The following is a 19,064-nucleotide window of genomic DNA, read 5'->3' on the forward strand; positions in this document are numbered from 1 at the left end:
CCTCCTGTGATGATCTTGGGGTGCTACCTTCTGTCACTGTCATGATTTGTTCATGGCAAACTGGGGCAGACCTGAGAGGAACTTAATTCTGTATTATCAGAACTCACCAGCAAAAACCTCCTAGTCTCTCCTGGGTGCCACCACACACTAAAATATCCATGGGTGTATGGTTGGATATTTCCATGGCAAAGCAGGCATGATGGACTCAGATGTAGAAAAATACTGATGATAGGGTGCACAATAATGAGGGAAGACAAAAACATGAGAAGGAGGCTCACATGGACACTGTAATCATTTGCAATATTGCAGGGCAGTGTCACTGCTCATAGTGGTGCAGGTTTTAGGGCTGTCACTGCAGCAAGCTTAGTGAGGAGTCCTCAGATGAGATAGAAACTGAAATTGTGACTTGGGAGAATGTAATAGAAATTTGGACAGGTTGTTCTTCACAAAAGGAAAGGGAAGATGCTCAGATATGAATCAATACTTGATGCATAGCTATGTGTGGACTTGAGGAGACATGGAATAGGCTTCTTTCATCACACCTGTTCTTAGATATGCTGAGTAAGCTCACTGTCTTCATTCCCCTCACAGGGAGGAGAGGGAGAATGTTCCTACTGAGTGCCCAAATCCACTGTGTGGTACTGTGAGCAACAACTGCCTCTCTGTGGCCACAGGCCAGTTTAGGTTGTAGCACAAGGTCATGTCCACAGCTCATGCTGGGGACATTCCAGATCATGGGCTCATGCCTGGCCGCTTTTCATCCTCTTCTGCCCTGGACAATGATATCTCTGTTCTCCTTGACTGTATGTTCACTTTGGTCTGGGACCCAGGTCTCAGGAAGCCTGGTCTGAAGGTTTTTTTGCCCCACAGTCCCACAGTGGGAAATGACATTGAGCATTGAGCCTGGCAATGGAGGAGAGAGGGGACTGAGACTGCCCAGTGCTCTGAAATACAGGTATGGATCCTGAGACACGTGTAGTTGGAACGGTGCTTCACTGAAAAAGGAGGAAACAAGGGACTCAGGATGGTGATATGCGTGGAATATTGTTGGTAGAGATGGACCCTACAAGCAGGCAGAGCTTAGGGACAGCATCATCTCAGACTGCTCCAGGCTTGTGTGTACCATAAAACTCAACTTTTGTAGGATGTAGTGCCCTCAAATCTCACTAGAGGACACTGGAAACATCTGGTGAGGAATACTGGTGGTGTGCACACATTCTCAAGACACACCTTGATGACATCAGCACATCCCCTCTTCATTTAATTCTTGCAAATTCATGACCTTTTTTAGACATATTTACAAATCAGAAGTAGTTGAATTGGTGCATGATATATCGGGTTTTTGGTCTGGAATGTGGAAGAGTAGTGTATCATGATGCCCAGGGTGTAAGAGGCTCATAAAAGACCATCAGAGGATAAAGTCATCAGCCAAGACCTGGAACACATTGAATGATCCCTTCTGCTGGACTCTTCCCTCTCTTTTTCTGCTCAGGATATGTGAAGAGTGTTGTTAAAACAGTGTTGTGTTCCCTGACAGAGCAGGGATGTGAAAAGCAAATGCAGCACTTTGTTATAGAAACTACTGAAAGTAAAAAAAAAACTTGTTAAATTGACTCACTTTTTACCAATTTAGTGTGTGACTGTGTAGAGTTCTAAGATGGCAGATATAACAAACGATTCCACTGACTACACAGGGTGCTGTTTTTCAGCAGGGAGACAGGATGCTGATTTAGAGATGGGGTTGGAGGTGATGTCCAAGCAGTGGCTGTCCATGGGGATCCCCTTCACTCCATCTCCCCTGGGCCAGCAGTTCCTGGGAAAGGTGACCCCCCTTCTTTGACAGTCTTCTCCTGAAGGTCTGGTGACCGTCTCATGGGCAGCTCACCAAAGCACCCCATCATCTGCCAACCAGTGCAGTCCCAGTGTACTGTAAAGATGCAGGGTGGGGGGATGCAAAAAAAAAATAATTTGAGCAGTTCCTAAAACACCTGGTTTTAGCTTTGCATAAACTAGACCAGACAAGGCAGTTTCAGGCTAGTTCCACACTAGAGAGTTTTGCTGACAGAGGAGGGATGTGATTTTTTTTTTTTTTTTTTTTTAAATGATACATTTATATTAGCAAAAAGTCTGGTGAAAACAGTTACACAGTTACAGGAGTGTTTTTGCTGATGCAGCTTATTTGAAATAGGGGAAGCTGTATAAAGTATAATATAACACTCTTCTGTTGTGCTGGAAGTATTTAACAGACACAAAGTTTCTAGGCAAAACCTTTTGCCAATTATGTTCCTAGTTCTTTCCAGCTGATCTGCCTCCTTCCTAAAATATCTTGCAGGAAGCTAGTCCCATTTGTTAGGTGGATTTTCTTCCAATGTCTGGGAAACCTTTGGATTTAGGACTGGACTCGTTTTCTAAGGCTCTGTCTGAACAGAACGATACTCCCCAGAGCACACAGTGAAATTCAGTAGCTGCTTCTCTAAGCCTTGTATCTCACATCTTGGAATCTCTTTTGCAGAACACTTTGTCCATTGGGGAAACAAGCCCAAATCACCTTCTTGTGAGGCAGGGACAACCTGCATGGTGTTAGGTGGGGCTTTGTGCACCACTGCCATCTGAACTTCTTGTTGCCAGCAAAGACCTCAAACACCTCTCTGCATAATCAAGTCCAACAAAAACTAGGAATATTTCTTGCTTTAACAGGTCTATCAGAAGGTTGTTTCTGTTTTTCTCACCTAGCAGAAGTGTACCTCTATCTCCCTAAACCTATTTTTCCTACCAGCTCAGCAGCCTAGATGAAGGCAACATAATTCCTGCTTTTCTGTGGGCAGTACACTTTTTGTCGTCGTGGATAACTCGACTACAGGGTTGAAAGCTCCTAATATCCTCATTCAATAGCCACTGCATGAAAAATTATTCATATCCAAGGCTGTAAAGTAATTTGCCAATGTGCAGGTGCATCTTGGAGAGGGGAATTTTGATCAAACACTGGTTGAAGCAGAACAGATTGCCTACACCAGTGATTTTGCAGCGAACAAAAGTGACATGAATTGCCCAATTAGTCAGCCAGAGGGGTTACTGCAAACCAGTGTTTTGTTCAGCTTTAGGTTAACCTGTACACTAAAAAAATAAATTAAATGTTTAAAAAATTATTTAGATATTTACATATATTTATTCAAATTAATTATGTCTGCTCAGTTACGTGCTCTGAAAAAACACACTTGGTTCACATATTTGCATAGTGTTTAATGAATCATAAATAAGACATTTATGAATCATGTGCAAATAGCCTGTTTACATATTACACGATGTAAACTATGTAAATTTCCTTTTTTTCTGGGTGTCATAGTAGTAGTCTTTGAACAGAAGCCTGATTGAGAGGCGTCACTCAGCCCCCTCTGAGATCCCTCTGACAACCATTTGGTTTCCTTCACCAATATTTTCTGGAATTGTCTCATGAAGATCCCCAAATTTGGTTTAAATACAATTATAAATCATAGAATTGTTTGGGTTGAAAGGGACCCTGAAGATCATCTAGCTCCAATTCCTCCTCTGTGCTGGCTCCAGCAGGTCCCTGTCCCTCCTGTGCAGGGACCCCAGCTCTGGATGCTCCAGCTGGGTCTCAGCAGAGCAGAGCAGAGGGGCAGAATCCCCTCCCTCCCCTGCTGCCCACGGGGCTCTGGATGCAGCCCAGGACACGTTTGGCTCTCTGTGAGTGCAGAGTGCTGGGTCACATTGAGCATCCTTGTTCAGAATAAAATTATGCACTAGCAGAAAACATCCTGCTTTGACATGAAATACCACCTGCCCGAGCTATCTCAGATATTAACAATCATATAAGTTAACTTAATGTTTCAAAAAACAATCTAAGTTTCAAAAACTTTAGGCTTATTTCAAATGGACCTTAAAAATATATTAAAAATCTCATCCAAACTTGTAGATACATGTCTCTGAGTGGGCATGAATGACAAATCTCCAGTTTACAGGCTGTGACTTCTGTTATATCTTGATTTTAAAAACTTATGTTAAACATTTTTTTTCCTGCAAATAATTTAGTATTGCTAGGACTACTAACTTATGTTATTTTTCATTTGGACTTGGTTCCAATATACTATATTTATCACATTCCTCTTGGATTGCAGTCTGAGGAATGTTGTCATTTCAGTTACTGCAAACTGACTGCAAAAACTAATCAGAATAAGCTGATTTGGAAGACTTTGGTGCCTAGATTTTAAGAGGCAGATAAAGATTTTATATATAACCAAACCAATTTTTGTTTGCTGTTTGGTGGTTTGGTTTTTCTAAAATTTGCTGGACTATTTTCAAGTACTTATGTGAAGTCAGAGGCTGTTAAGGTTTTTCGAACCAGCCACCTGAAAAGACTAGCAGCTTCTGAGATGTGTCACCTCGGTGAAGTCACCGTTTATGTTGCATGTGATTCTGAGCCATCTTGGCTTTCATATCCCTCCTGAAATATGGTAAGCATCTCTTTACTTTGTTCCAGAAGACAGAAAACTCTTTGTGGGCATGCTCAATAAGCAGCAGTCGGAAGACGATGTGCGCAGGCTATTCGAGGCGTTTGGCAACATTGAGGAGTGCACAATCCTTCGGGGACCCGATGGCAACAGCAAAGGTAAGGCATGGCTTGTGTTGAGCTAGACCCTGGCCTTCATGTATATATCATTTTCCAGTGTGACAAAAGTATCACACAGTCCCCAGAACAGCACCTCTTACTTTTGGAGGGGGCATTTTTACTCTGCTGGTCACTCTCTGCTTGTGTGTGGGAAGAAAAAGCTGATGGCGTTGTAAAACACGTCTCCAATGGGCTATGTCTCACCACATGCAAACTGACTCCTCCCTGCCTCTGAACGGGGCCTTGACATTCACTCAAGATGTGCTCTCCCCACCCTGTTGAGCAGGATGACTCCTCCTTTAAAAAAAGGCAGTATTGGTAGTTTTACACCTTGACTCCGTCATTGCCATCCACCAGCCCCAGGTATTTCCCTTCTTCGCCTGGTCTTTGCATGGACTCATACCAGACAGTGATTGCAGCTGCAAGGGTACAGGCCCCAGTTTAAATATTAAACTCATTACACATTTACTGTTTGAAACACGCAAATACCTCATTGCAAAATTAGGTGCCTTTCCTCCTTCTGCCACTTTTGTTTTTTACCTGGATAGCACAAAAGACCTTCTGCTATAGCCCAGGTGTGAGAATGAGGCTGCTCTCTTGTGCAGGAAGGTCATTTTTTCCCTATAAACCTCTAGAAAAAGTAACTTCAATCTATCTAGGAAACCCTTTCCTCCTGGCAGTATAATGTGTCCTTTAAATATTGATCTGCATATAATATAGCATAAACTGTGTTGGCATGTACAACACCAGAGAAGAGGCCAGTCCTGCCGACACAGTTCTTATCTCACTGGATATTTTGACAAGTGACAGCAGCAACCAGCACATTTTTGCAACAGGGAGGCAAAAAAATCCAAATCACAGTGATGTACTGGAGAAAGATATTGTTATTCCATAAAATCACTGGTGGCAAAAAAAAAAAAAATACTTTATACCAGCCTCATAGCTGTTCAATATACATCAGCACAGCTCAGCCTTCCTGATATAAATGGCAGAAAATAAGCTGTGGGCACCTTTTTTTTTCAGTTTTGTGGTTACTTTATTTCTACCACACTCAAAAACAGGGACAGGCCCACAGGGAAGTAGAAGGCTAAGTTGTCCTAGAGAAGCTCCAACCATCATAACAGCAGACAGTTAAGCACATCGTTCACTGAGCAAATCAGTAAATTGGGGGAAAAGCAGAAAAGGCATGTCTGTCTCTTTCCATCTGGAATGAAAACTAATGACAAAGGAATTAAAGAGAATAATAATAAAGACAATAAAGTCTGAGTTCTGTAAAAAACAAATTCCAGAGGAGATCCAACCCACAGACTTGTCTTCATACTTGCTCTATCTTTTTTTTTTTTTTTTTCCTTCTAAAACAGTTTCATTATAAGACAGAATCTGAGTGGCAGCTCCATATTGCTAACCAGTTTAATTATTAGTGCTAGCAGGCTGCAGTCTCAGGCTGACGTTTCAGTGAGCTGTTCAGGATCAATACTGAGCCTTGACAGAGTTAATATTACCAGCTTCCATTTGCTGGTGCTATTTACTGAGAATGTGAAGCTCCTAATTTACACACACATAGTTTCGTGCATGCACACATGCACACAGAGCAGTCAATCCAATGGAAAACTTAAGGCTAGTGCCCTTATCTTAGGAGACAGTCAGGCAAGCCACAACTCCCACAAAGTTATTCCCAGTCTGTAATGTTTTCCATCTGCTAGAAACCAATATGTGACACACATTGCTTGTGAGCTACTTATTTTGGGTAAAACCCATAAGGCTTAAATTCTATGTAAGTTGAGATTTAAGCAGATTGTCTAAATTCCAGATAGCAGCCAGATCCCATGCACTTAAATCCTACCCAGCCCACCAGGTATCCCTGTGGTGAGCTTCTACACCCTTCAGGTAGCTCAGTGCAAGCACTGCTCTCAGAAGCTGGGTTTCAGCTCCCCAGTTTAATCCCATCACAGTCCTGGCATAGCCAAAAAGCTGCCTAAGCCTCTCCTGAAGCTGTGGGAGCTCTCCTGAGCCATGGGGCATGGCCTTCAGGGTCTGCAGGAATACCTCCTGCATGAGCTGCAGGGTTAGGAACAGTGGCTGGAGCAGGTAACCAAGTGGCAGAAGATCAGGGACTGAGGAATTTCTCAATTCCTGAAGGGCAATGCAGCACCTCTCTCTCCTGGGAGAGAATGGAGTGATTCTGCACCACTCCAGGTAAAGCTCAATAGAGTTCAGGCAGCAGTGCAGGAGTTCTCAGGTGTGGGACCTCAAGCGGATCCAGAAGGACCCACAAAGTCTTCATTGCTGCTCCTCTCTGTGCAGCTATTCTTTTTCCCTTTTTATTTTTTTCCCATTCACCAGTCTGCCTCAATAACTCAGAAAGTAAAAATTTCCAACAGCATTCTCCACAAGAAAAGCCTTACCACCCTCTGCAATTACAATCTGAGGGCCTGATTCTACAGTCTCCTCCAAGCTGACAAAACAGTCAGGGCAGCCCTTCCAGCTCTAGTCTGGGAGCAAAAGAACAAGAAAAACTTAAGCACATGTATCTCTGAGTGTGCCAAAATCCCTTCACAGTCCAGAGTTACTCCTGTCAAAAGGACACCATTGCTCTGAGTGACATGACTCACATCCTCAGCTCATCAGCTCCTGGAGGCAGTTCTGGAGACAATGGGAAGGAAGATTATGTGTACTTTTGGTGTTGTCTACAGAAGCCATCTGACTGAATGCACAAAAAAAAGAACAAAATGTTGGGATCTCTGTCATTTACACCAGTTTTCACTCATTCTGCTACCTCAAAACTTAGTGCAAGCAGTTAATAGTAAGCAGTAGGAGGGATCCCATTAGCATCTTGGGTATTAAACAAGATAAATGCCTGCTATTCCCTTTATTCCCACCTTTATCCAGCTCCACTGATCCATCAGGACCCTCAGCACAGGGGTGAATTTCACCCGACAAGAGTGAAGCCTTTGACATGACAGCAGCACCACAGCCAAAAATCCTGCTCTAAATGAAATTGGTGACTGGAACTGGGAAGCTTTTGTATATTTGCTAATCAGCACCTTCTTTTTAGAGGCAGAAAGTACAAAAGAATCTCTGCAAATAATTAAACACCCTAATTCTGGATTATCTCTGATTAATGAAGAGGAAGACGCAGTATCTCAGGAGCCCGGGAATGCTGGGCTGGGATTATGTCATAATTGATCCCTATTGTTTCCAGCTGAAGTTTATCTATCTCATTTTCTCATGATTGTCTCCTCTCAGCTCCTTATAAATTAGATCCAACTATTAGCAATAATCATTGGGCCTTTCCTGAAATACAGCCTGAGCGCAGTGCTGAGAAAAAAGTGAACAGCCCTCAGAGTGAACTGCAAGATATTTTATATATGTACATTATTTTTAGAAGGGGCTATCACTACTTTCTTCAATCTATCAGCCTCAAGTGATGATTTTGGGGACCTTTGTGGTTCATTCTTCTACTTTGCAAGTTGTATTGCGTAATTTTTCACCCTGTACTGTAGGGATCCAAAAGGGTGTGAAGACCTTCTAAAGATGCTGCAAGGGGGCTGAAGGAGAGCATCCCACTGTCAGGACTGGCATCCCGTGCCCTGCAATCTGCACCCCTTCAGGGAAACCAAGAGGACTTTGCAAATTGATTAAAAGCTCAAAGTCATTGGTAGTAATAGAAGGGGATGGAAGCCAGAACTTCTCAGATCTCTCCCAATCTGTTCCAAAAACCGCCTTAGCATATGGAAATTACCCTTCTCCTCTCTGAGTCAGTTTGCTTGTAGCTGGGAGTGTTGGCAATACTTTTCCCCACCCTAGAAGTGCATGTAACCCTTTGAAGTGTTGATCATTTTTGCACTCCAGCACATATCCATAAATGCACCTCTCTGCCCTTAAACCTTACATAAGAGTTCGGTGTGAGATTCCCCACACAGCAATACAGGCCAGAGAAACACTGCCCACATTTCCCTAATGTCCAGAAGAGAGAACACCTACACAGGCACTGACTTTGCAGCTATGAAAAACTAAGATTCAAGCTTTGGTGGTGGCAGGATGGTAATCAACACATGGATACCACTCCCACCCCTGCTACTTCACCAGAAGGTGTCTCATGCTTTGCCAGACCTAAGTGGCTTGGAGCCAAGACAAGCTCTGGGCAGTCTGTCACAGAGCTCTAGCAAGCAGTGATATCATAAGGTACCTTGTGGGTCTGGAGTAACTTGAATGCCTTCTGTACATTTGTCCTGGGGTTGCTTGTATCAAGTATGTGCAGCTTTCCAATAGCTTGCATACACTTCCACATTGTTTCTCACAACCTCAGAGGAGGAACATTCAGCATTAAGTCTAATACAAATAAAAGAAACAGCTCTTTCACCCAGTAAATTGTAGAACTGTGCAAGATTCTGCCATGGAAAGCTGTGGAGGTCAAAACATGACTAGATTCAAGATGTGCTTGCTAAGTTTGTGTCTGTCAGTACTTATTACAAGCAATGTGGGAATTCTGGAAGCAGCTTAGCCTTAAGAGGCCCTCACACTGTTGATGTCTGGACTCTGGAAAAGGTCCAGGACACTTTTTTTTGTTATACTTTCTTCACAACCATATTATTGGTCAGTTCTGAGGACAGGATACTCAGCTAAAATGAAATTTTGTGGTATCTATGCAAACTTTCTCACACTCTTCTTTTTTCTCTTACAGGGTGTGCATTTGTGAAATACTCTTCACATGCAGAGGCCCAAGCTGCCATCAATGCCTTGCATGGCAGCCAGACAATGCCGGTGAGTAGCTCTGTAACACAAGCAAGTGAGAATCAGGCCAGCTCTGGCTGTCCTGTGGCCTGATTGAGAATGAGAAATTATTTATCTGTGCTTTGCAACTCTTCATCCAGGAAGGCCAAGGGCCTTTGGTGTGCTTAACTCATCAGAGGAAAGGTGGGGATGACACTCATTCCTCCCAAGCACAGAACACCAGTGGGTTCTGTGTTCTGTCACCAGCAGTTTTAATGACCTGAAAAAAAGACATAAAGTTCACACTTGCCAAAAACTTTGGGTCAGACTCACTATGAGCACAACCTTTCAAGTTTCACAGGGATGAATCAAGTAGAAACTCGTGTCTAAGAGTTTCTTCATTTTCCCTCCTCAGAGAGTCCCTGTCTCTAGGCAAAGCATAAAGAACTTTTTGCCAGCACTCAGCAGAAAGAATCATGTTCACATCAAGGTAGTAGGAGCTAGATACAAATCACAGCAGTGATGGGTGCTTTTCACTGTTTACCACAAAAGTACCAACCTAGGCATAGGTCTGGTCTCCAACATCTGCCTTTTGAAAGTGTGTCAGACCAATTACTGGATCTTCCTGAAAATATAAGTGGCGTCATTCCACTTGCACAAATTTCTAGTCATATGGGGTTTTAAGTGCAATTGTTCAATAAAATAGAATTGGGGTTGCATTTTCTATGCAAATAGATATTTGTTCACCAACATGAGACAGAGAAGAATGTAAGACATTCCACTGTCAGTAGGAGAAGAAAATCTGGTATAACTTGTTTTGGTTTATTATAATAGTGTATTATTTTTATTACTAATTATTCACAGTGTAAATCATGGAAGGCTAAGAAGCATGCTGACAACTTGGAAAGGATACAAGAAAGCTCAATTAAAAATATTTGAGAGTGCAAAAATCCCTTTCAATAAAAGACTCTAATGTAAATTCATGAATTTATCCAAATAAGTTTAAAGTGGCACCAACAGATTTTCTCTAGATATTTTGCAGGGATGAAAATGGAAAATTCTTTACAAGCAAAAAGGTTTCTAAAACTAGCAAACCATCAAGATCTCACTTTTTGGAACCCCATCTTAGACAAATCAGTTTAAAAATGGTACATGTTTACCAGTGATGGTACCAAAAAAAATTCTCCTCAAAGATGGGGTCTCTGTTTTGTGAAATATTTAAATATTTTTAAGAGTCTCTTCCTAAAAGGCTCCTTCTAGCAAAGCAAGATATTGGGCCTGATGCTGACATCCTATACTGATGTATTATGGTCATTTTTCCTGAGACAGAGGTATTTTGAGTGATCTTTAAAACTTTGACCCAAAGTGATAGCGTCTATAAGCTGACATCAGGAATTTCAATTCAGCAGGGTGTGGTAAAAAGGTTTAGTAAAAAGTCAGTCCTCACCCCAAAAGCCCTGCAAATTCCTGTGACAAACGCAAGAGGAAGACATGAGAAAATAGACAAAACCCAATGAGAATTAAAGGTTTTATCTAGATCTAGTATACCCAATATCATTATTCTTCCCCAGACCTTTCTCTTCCTACTTTCAGAACACTTTGGATTACAAAAACATACTCATCTCACAATCACCTGGAAACAACTTATGACTCCATCCTGGTGATATTACCTGAGCTTAGGATATACAAAACACCTGAGAATTTGGCCACTTCATGGCTCAATATTATGGGACCATTTGTCTTCTTGACTGATCCGAATCAAACACCTTTTATAAAAATATTCTTTAATAACAAGACCTGGGAATCTGAAAAAGCAACACAATTTATCCTTTACTAGATGCCCATCCCAGACTAAGAATCAAGTTTCCATGGCTTCACAAGTTTCCATGGATGGAAAGAATCTCACAGCACATACTCACAGTTCACAGAAAAAGCAAGGAGGAAATTAATTTCCTCCTCTTCATAACAAGCTAAGTTACATGGCATTGCTTTGTGTCTCCCATGAGCTACAAGCAGGCACAACACTGCAACCAAGTCTCTGCAGATCCATGAGGTCCTCTGAGTGACCAACACTCAATGAATACGTGGAGCACAACAGGTTTTTCCCACAGTGGCTCAAAATTTCTGAGGCTCTTTGAATGAGATAGGCCAAATCCTGCCAGGATCTTTGTGCCCGTTCTTGTTTTCATGGGACTTCGTGGTGTGCAGTGTTGTTCAGGACTTACTTGGACGTTCACAGGGAAATGCAGCCACCTCGTGGTGAGATGCCGACGCAGCCCATCGTGCTTGGGAAGGAGGGGGGCATTTCTTCCACCTTTCTTTAGCCCCCCTTCCATTCCTCTTGCCACTAGGACTGGCCTCCTTTGTCCGGCTGCGATGCCAACTCAACGCTGCTCCTGTGGTTCGGCCAATTTCAGCATCTCTTGGTTTGTCCTCCTGTACCACCAGCAGGGCATCCATCATCATTCTTGTCAGGTCTCGAGCCATTCGTTCCTGCAGCAGACTCCTGTTTCTCCACAGCTGTCAGGATTATTGCTCTACTGTGACTTCCTGTTCACACAACATATGTTGCCTAATAGTTTCAAAAGGCAACTTTCTTTTATGAAAGTTCCTTTCTTTTTTTTCTTTTTTTCTTTTTAATTAACCTTACCTTGGACAAGTGCCTGACCATCAGCCATTACCAGCCATTTCTCTATGCAAGGAGCTTGTTTCTCCTAAGGGTCCATCAAGTCTAAATCTTTCTAATTTTTACACAATCAGTTTCCTTTAGAAATAAGCTTCCCAAAATCCCCTACTTTTGAGCAGGTGCTAAGTTCCTTCTATACCTTCCTGTCAAGAGAGCTTCCTTTTTGTCTTTTTAGATCATATTTTCTGTCAGCTTGTTGACTTCATGAGAGTGTTTTTACTGGATCTCTGTACTATCCTTTAAAAGATATCATAATATTCATGTATTGTTGCTTGTATTTATAATATATTTACAGCAATTATATGTCTTGTACCTATAGCTTTAATTACTCCATCCCCTCCTGTCTCTGTTTCCTTTCCATATGGGGACATAAACAGGTCTCTTCCTTCCTTCATTCTCTTCTCTTCCACATCCAAGCCTTGTCCCTAACAGCCTTTTCCACCAACACATATTCAGCTGCTATTGCTGTAGTGACAGCTTGCAGATCTAATTTCTCTGCTTCGGGACTGACTCATGTCCAACCCAAAATCTTGGTCCGTCTTTCCAGCATCTCCTGGTGGATGTTTAGCTGTCAGAACAAGCTCAGTATGTATAAAACTGAGCTCTTGAACTTTTCTACCCAAAATCTGTCTTTTCTGTCCTCCACCTCCATTCTCAATCACTGTGGACAATATTATCATTCTACCTGTCAGTCATGCTCCTTCCTAGGCACCATCCTCAGCTTGGTTTTCCCCTTCTCCCCATGTCTTCATATCTGAGCAACAGCCAAATGTTGAAGAGTCATTCTGCAGAGCACATCTTACAAATCTAAGATGTGGCCTTGTCCATCCACCCACTCAGAACAAACTCTTCCCAAAATTTCATTGAACTGTCACAGAATGGTTTGGATTGAAAGGGACCTTAAAGATCATCTACATGACCCTTAGCAGAAGTAGAGACACTTTCAACTGGACCAGGTTGGTCAAGGCCTTATCCAAGCAGACCTTGGTCACTGCCAGGGATGGAGCACTCACAGCTTCTCTGGGCAACAGGTTCCACTGCCTCTCTCCCTTCACAATAACAAATTTCTTCCTAATAGCTGTTCTAAGCCTGCCCTCCTTCAGTCTGAAGTCAATCCCCTCTGTACTGTCACTCCCTGCCCTTGTCAAAAGCCCCTCCTTGTCTCCCTTGCAGCCCTTTAGGCATGGGAAGGTGCTCCAAGGTCTCCCCAAAGCCTTGTCTTCTCTAACCTGAGCAACACCAGCTCTCGCAGACTGTCTTCACAGGAGAAGTGCCCCAGCCCTCTGAGCACCTTTGTGGTCTTCTCTGGACTCGATCTAACAGGTCCGTGTCTTTCTTATGTGTGGGGTCCCAGAGGGGGATGCAGCACTGCAGAAGAGTTCTCAAGAGAGTGGAGGAGAGGGGCAGAATCACACACATTTAGGTCACAGCAGTTATTATCCTACTCAGAAACTACACAGAGTTAAAAATAGAGTATTTTTTCACCCTTTTCACCATCTCACCCACTGTGGCTACTCAAAATTTCTTTGGTTATGAATTAACTCCTGGAAGGGGTAGAACGGTACTGTTACTGTGTACATTTCCTGCACAGAGGTGAGAAGAGGTGAAGAGTGTGATGTGCTTGACTTATCTTTAACAGGCCGCAAGTTTGTGACCTGTTCTAAATATCTCCTAGAATTCCTGCAGAAATGGGAGAGAGACATTTCCAGAGATTTGTACATTCTTCACTTTTTCTGTGCTAGGATCTGCAATATCACCTTCTGGGCATGCCTGTCCCGTTATAATGGATAACTCAATAACAGACTTAGACTGAATACCTGAGGTGGGACTCATCTAACCTAATCTGAGACACCCAGAAGTTAAGAAATTCGTGTCTGAGGTTGTCATCTAAGTTTCTCTTATAATCAACAGAGGGAAATAGATACCTCTAGAGAAATTTTATTTTACAGAAATATATTTTGAAACCTATCAAACTAATAGCCAAGCCCAAATAGAAGATGGTTTTTAGCTAATTTTAAGCTTCAATTAGCTGTGGTCCTCCAGCTCCAAAATAGTGGTTCTTCATCCAAAGTGCAACTTAGAAAGACAAAAGGATCAATACTGCTTAAAAACTAAAGATAAAACCAGTGCAGTTAAAAGTGAATACTTCACGTCCAATGCAGACATGAAATCTGTCCTGGATGTCAGTTGTCCAGATAAAGCAATTTGGGATTCAGAAACCAGGCATCCTGCAGCAGCCCCCTGCCTCCTGTTCCATTAGACGTGCTGTGAACTTGCTTAACACACTAATTGTCAGCACTGTTTAAGATAGAATCCTTGGTTTTGTGAAAAGGCAAAATGTGAGGCTTGGAAACAAGCACTGAACAGACATCTGTCTTTCAGAGGAAGATTCTGTTTAGTTGAACTTTGGAAAAAAAACAGTAGTATTGCAATGCACAACTTTGTTAATTTGGGGGTTTTTATTTAAATAATTTTCCATGCAGCTCTTATCAACACAAATGACAAAACCAAATTCACATGTCTGTCCAGGAACCACCTATATCAAATTAAGCAATTATTGTTCAGTGTTGTTAGATGACGTATGGATTAGATCTCTAGCTGTTGTACTTTACACTTTTTATTAAGCAAGAAATAAGAATGGCATAACACCTTGAATGAGGTTGATCTTGAGCCTCTGTCCATGATGTTCTTTGGAAGTCCACACATAATACACAAAAGTTCCCAACCAAACATGGGTAACAGTGTTACCCATGAAAGAATTGTCTTTTTTCCTGAGACAATGTACTGTCTATCCCCTCATACAATAAGAGATATCTTTTTCCATTATTGAAGCTAAATAAATTTGTCACCTCTTTAGTTTATCATGTAAGAATGACTTAAACATGAGATTATCAAAAACTACCCAAGGAATCATAGAATCACAGAATTGTTCAGGTAGGAAGGGACTCTAAAGATCATCTAGTTCCAAAATCCTGGCATGGGCAGGGATGCCAGGCATTAAACCAGGACTTAAATCTTGTCCTGTGCAGCGGCCTCTTTCAAAATAATGACAAACAGGGCACTGGTTCTCATCTTCCTGGCTTTGGATGCTCAGGCACCCCACCAAGGAAACCACCCCCAGCTCCCACTAATGAGTGCTGCAGTTTCTGCTGCGCATTCCCGCGGTGCAGCTGCGACTTTGCAAAGCTCTGTGCCTTCAGACACAGCCCCACTGTGGAAACCAGCTGAGCAGCTGTGCTCACCCCCCACTAACACAGCAGAGGAATATTTAGGTGAATTAGGGGCGGACGGGAAAGCAGTGCAGAGTCTGCAGAAGGAGCTCTGAGCAGGTGGAGGAAAGGAGGGAAATGGGCCTTTGTGGGCACGATGAAGCTGCAGCCTGGGTGCTGCTCTCATGGAGTGGTGGGGAGCAGATTTTGCAGGAGCAGGCTGCACCAAAGCACTGAGTCAGCAGGAACTCCCTGGAAGGAGCAGCCTTGTGGCTCCGGTGAGTGGGGGGCCACAATGCCGTAGATCAGCTGAGGTATTTTTAACAATTATTTTGATATAAACAGCTCTGAACTTGAGGAGCTCCATGTAAATGGGAAGCAGTGGGGCTTGTAATTAGATTTGTGTACACTTTCATAAATTGCTGGAAAACATCAAAGCCGTGATAGAAGGCTGTGGTGCACTTTATTTCCTTCTTCTGTTCTTCTGTTAATTGAATGGTTGATGTGTGGATAGGAAGCGTTGGCTTCGCAGAGTACTATTTACAGACCCGCTGACAGCTGCACTGTGAAAATTAACAGGAACAGAGCAGCCTCTGTCACAGCTCTTCCCATGAGGGACTTGCTTCAAATTAGATCATTTCTTTCATAGGAGAAACTTTCCTCTTCGCTCCTCCCTTCTTCGCAAATATGCACACACATCCAGCTGCACACTCCCCTTCTCCCCTCGGGCTCATGGCAGCCTTTAGTGCTCAGAAGGGTTTGTCATTTCCACAGAGTTGAGGTAGTTAGGCTGCTGTTTAAAACCTGTAATGTATTCCATTTCCAGCAAGAAACATTCTTCAGGAAGTCATCCAAATCTGTGAGCAGGGTGCATGGAGTCACAGCTTCATGTTTGCAGGCCTAACATTTACTAGAACATTCTTTTCATCCTCCCAGAAACTCTAGTAGGCATACTCTCAGACTACTACTGTTGGAAATGTGGTTACTGTTGTTTCTAGAGAAAATTGCTGTGTGCTAAACACCATAAAAACCTCTGACAGGACAGCTCCTACACTCAGCAGTTTGCTAACTAAAGGCAGGGTTAACATGGCTGGATGAATTACTTCGAAGTGTCAGTCAAAGTATAAAACTTCAAGGTCATCTACACTTTTGTTACAGTTGATGGAGAGGGTCTAGGACCTGAAAGAGACTCTCCTGAGTAGATGAGGGTTTAGAATTGATGCCCAAAATGCCTGCAATTTGATCATCTGAATGTCTCTTTAATAGAAAAGACATTAAGAGAGAAGCAAAAGCAACAATACCACAATGTATGGGATTGAACCAGTCTTTTACCTATGTAATCTATATGTTAGCCTGTTCTCAGCCAAGAGACAGAAGTTCTTGTTCCTGGCTCCAGCAGAGAATTAATAACCAGTAAACACTTGAAAATCTAAATCTTAATATTTATTGATATCTGGGAAATACAGAACTAAGAATATCTTTAAAGATATCCTTGAAGCCTTCAGTTCACCCCTTCACTTCCCAAAAATGTCTTCAAAACATTTCAGTAACATACACAGAACCACAGACAAACCCATAGAAAAAAACAGATAACAATTAAACAGACTGTCAGGCTGTCAACAGACAAACTCAAGCTGTCAGGGTAATAGAATCACATCATCACAGAATCATCAAAGCTGGAAGAGACCTTTAAGTCCAACTATCAACCCAGCACCACCTTTGTAACTTCTAAACCACATCATTCAGATCCAGATGCTTCTAAAGCACCTCCAGGGATGGTGACTCCACCAGGGCAACCTGTTCCAATGCCTGACAACCCCAACAGTGATTTTTTTCTAATATCTAGTCTGGATGTCTCCTGTCTCAGCTTAAGGCCATTTCCACTCATCTTCCACTCGGGAATACTGGGGAAGACCAGTCCCCACCACTCTATAACCTCATTTCAGGTAGTCATAGAGAGCCATAAGTTCTCCCCTTGAGCCTCCTCTTCTTGAAACTGAAACAGAAAACGGAAAATCCATTAGACTTTTCTTTTACATAACCACAGAAACATAAAGAGGAGTTTTTCAGAGGAAATCCAGGCTGAAAGTTGATGAAACTCTAGCAACTAAGTGTCCTTCATGACTCATACCTGAGTTTGACTGAAAGTTAGTTGCCCAAAGTCACAAAGTCTAGGGCAGAGTGAGGTATCATCCCTGCCAGTCCACCTGTGCAAATTAATGCAGAAGGCTGACGCCTGGTTTTACACAATTGGTGTTAGAGAAGCTGGTGGGTGAAAATGGAGATGTCGACTGACCCTTTTTTTTTTCTCTTTTCTGTTGTTCTTGTACTCTGTAAAGAATACACATTCCTTGCAATGTCTTTGTGCAACACAGAGGCTGACTTGTTTAACTCACAGCAGAGCACAGCACATCCGTTCCTTCTATTAAAAAATAGGAATCCCTTAGGAACCCATTAATAAGTCACCAGCATCAGGCCTGGCCCTCTTTCCAGTAATGAATGATTTTTTGAATATGCTACTCAAACACAATTTATAAAGGTGTGTGTTGTCATTTAGGATGAAAAAAGCAGTGGACATGCAATACCTACATATTAGTTTGCAGCCATTTCTACAACCAAGTCCAGTGACTCTTGATAGCTCATCTTTGCTTTCCATTGGGCAGTGGGCTCTGGATGGAGTGGAACAACGCCCATAGACCCCATCTCACCACCTTCACCAAGACTGCTGATTCCATGAGCTTTGGGACATCAGTTTCCCACTGCTGCTATAATTTCCCTTAATTTTTCCTATAAAAAGTAAAATTGTAAGGCTGTGTTCCCTGCCTCTCCCATAGTTTCATAAATTAACTAATTAATCGTGTTTCTGTGTCCCAGAACAGAGATCCAGGCAGCCTGGCTGCCTGACACAGGTTGTGAATCATGCTGGCACCAAAGATGGCCTTCACTTCTCTGGTTACATCTCCAAAACCACAAAGTCATCCAGCAGGATACTGAAGTGATTTGTGGAACATAACAGACATCACAGGACATCTTTCTTGGGCTTCTCTGCTCCCTCTGTCCCACAGCATTCACCTCCTCCAAACGGGATACAAGCAATAACTGCTTGTGAGCCACGTTACCTCACTGTGGGAAAAAAATATTGAATTGGCACACACCCATCCCTTCACAGGTCCAAAGGGAGCTGGGTATTAAATCAGAAGCTGTGGATATGGCCATGGGAAAGTGGGAACAGGATCATGCCACTGCTGAGAGCTGCCCAGGTCCTGGTGGTAGCAGCACCCCCTGCAATTCTTGCTCCACTCAACTCTTGTCTAATCTGTGTGAGATTAGAACTTGAGGGGCTAAAATAATTCACAAGCAATGACCTTCCTGGAATATCAGAGTTACAGATAAGCCTCCAGCCTGGGAGACATGAAACAATCCCTGCCTGCCAAGGGAGTTCCTGCCCTACTGGAAGTAGCTCCACTGGGCATCACCGCCTTCCTCTAATAAGGATTAAAGATGTCAGCATTGTCTTTTCCTCTTCTGCTTGCTTTGGGGGCATTTCTTTCTTCCTCCTTTTCTCTTCCTGTATCTTTTGATCTAAGCCTCATTTATATCAGTGGGAACTTCCTACATAGCTAAGTAGGCTCTGGATCAGCTTTAAATCACTCTGGATGCTTCTCATTTTTTCCCTTTAATTCACTCCTTCCCAGCCTTGCTCAGGTGTGTGGTCAGGATTGGTAACACCCATTCTTGTGAGGAAAACAGAAAGATCTTAGTAAGTGGTAGAATTCTATCCCTATCCAAAACATGGCATTACTGATGCAATAGCTATTTTCCAAATGGG

At 42.6% G+C, this 19,064-nt stretch overlaps 1 protein-coding gene across 16 annotated transcripts in view; it reads left to right on the top strand.

Moving 5' to 3' along the window:
- CELF4 (CUGBP Elav-like family member 4) overlaps positions 1-19,064 on the top strand; it is a 705,470-nt gene that overhangs the window by 598,714 nt on the left and 87,692 nt on the right. For 11 of the 16 annotated variants that reach the window (XM_015653356.1, XM_015653359.1, XM_015653357.3 and 8 more), the window contains exons 4-5: positions 4,499-4,627; positions 9,312-9,391. In XM_015653356.1, coding sequence (XP_015508842.1) covers positions 4,499-4,627; positions 9,312-9,391 — 209 coding nt within the window. The remainder of the gene's footprint in view (positions 1-4,498; positions 4,628-9,311; positions 9,392-19,064) is intronic. The other 5 variants (XM_015653360.1, XM_015653366.1, XM_033520456.1 and 2 more) reach the window with 1 other exon arrangement.

Source organism: Parus major, chromosome Z, assembly GCF_001522545.3.
Source record: "Parus major isolate Abel chromosome Z, Parus_major1.1, whole genome shotgun sequence".
In the NCBI taxonomy this organism is placed as follows: Eukaryota; Metazoa; Chordata; class Aves; order Passeriformes; family Paridae; genus Parus; species Parus major.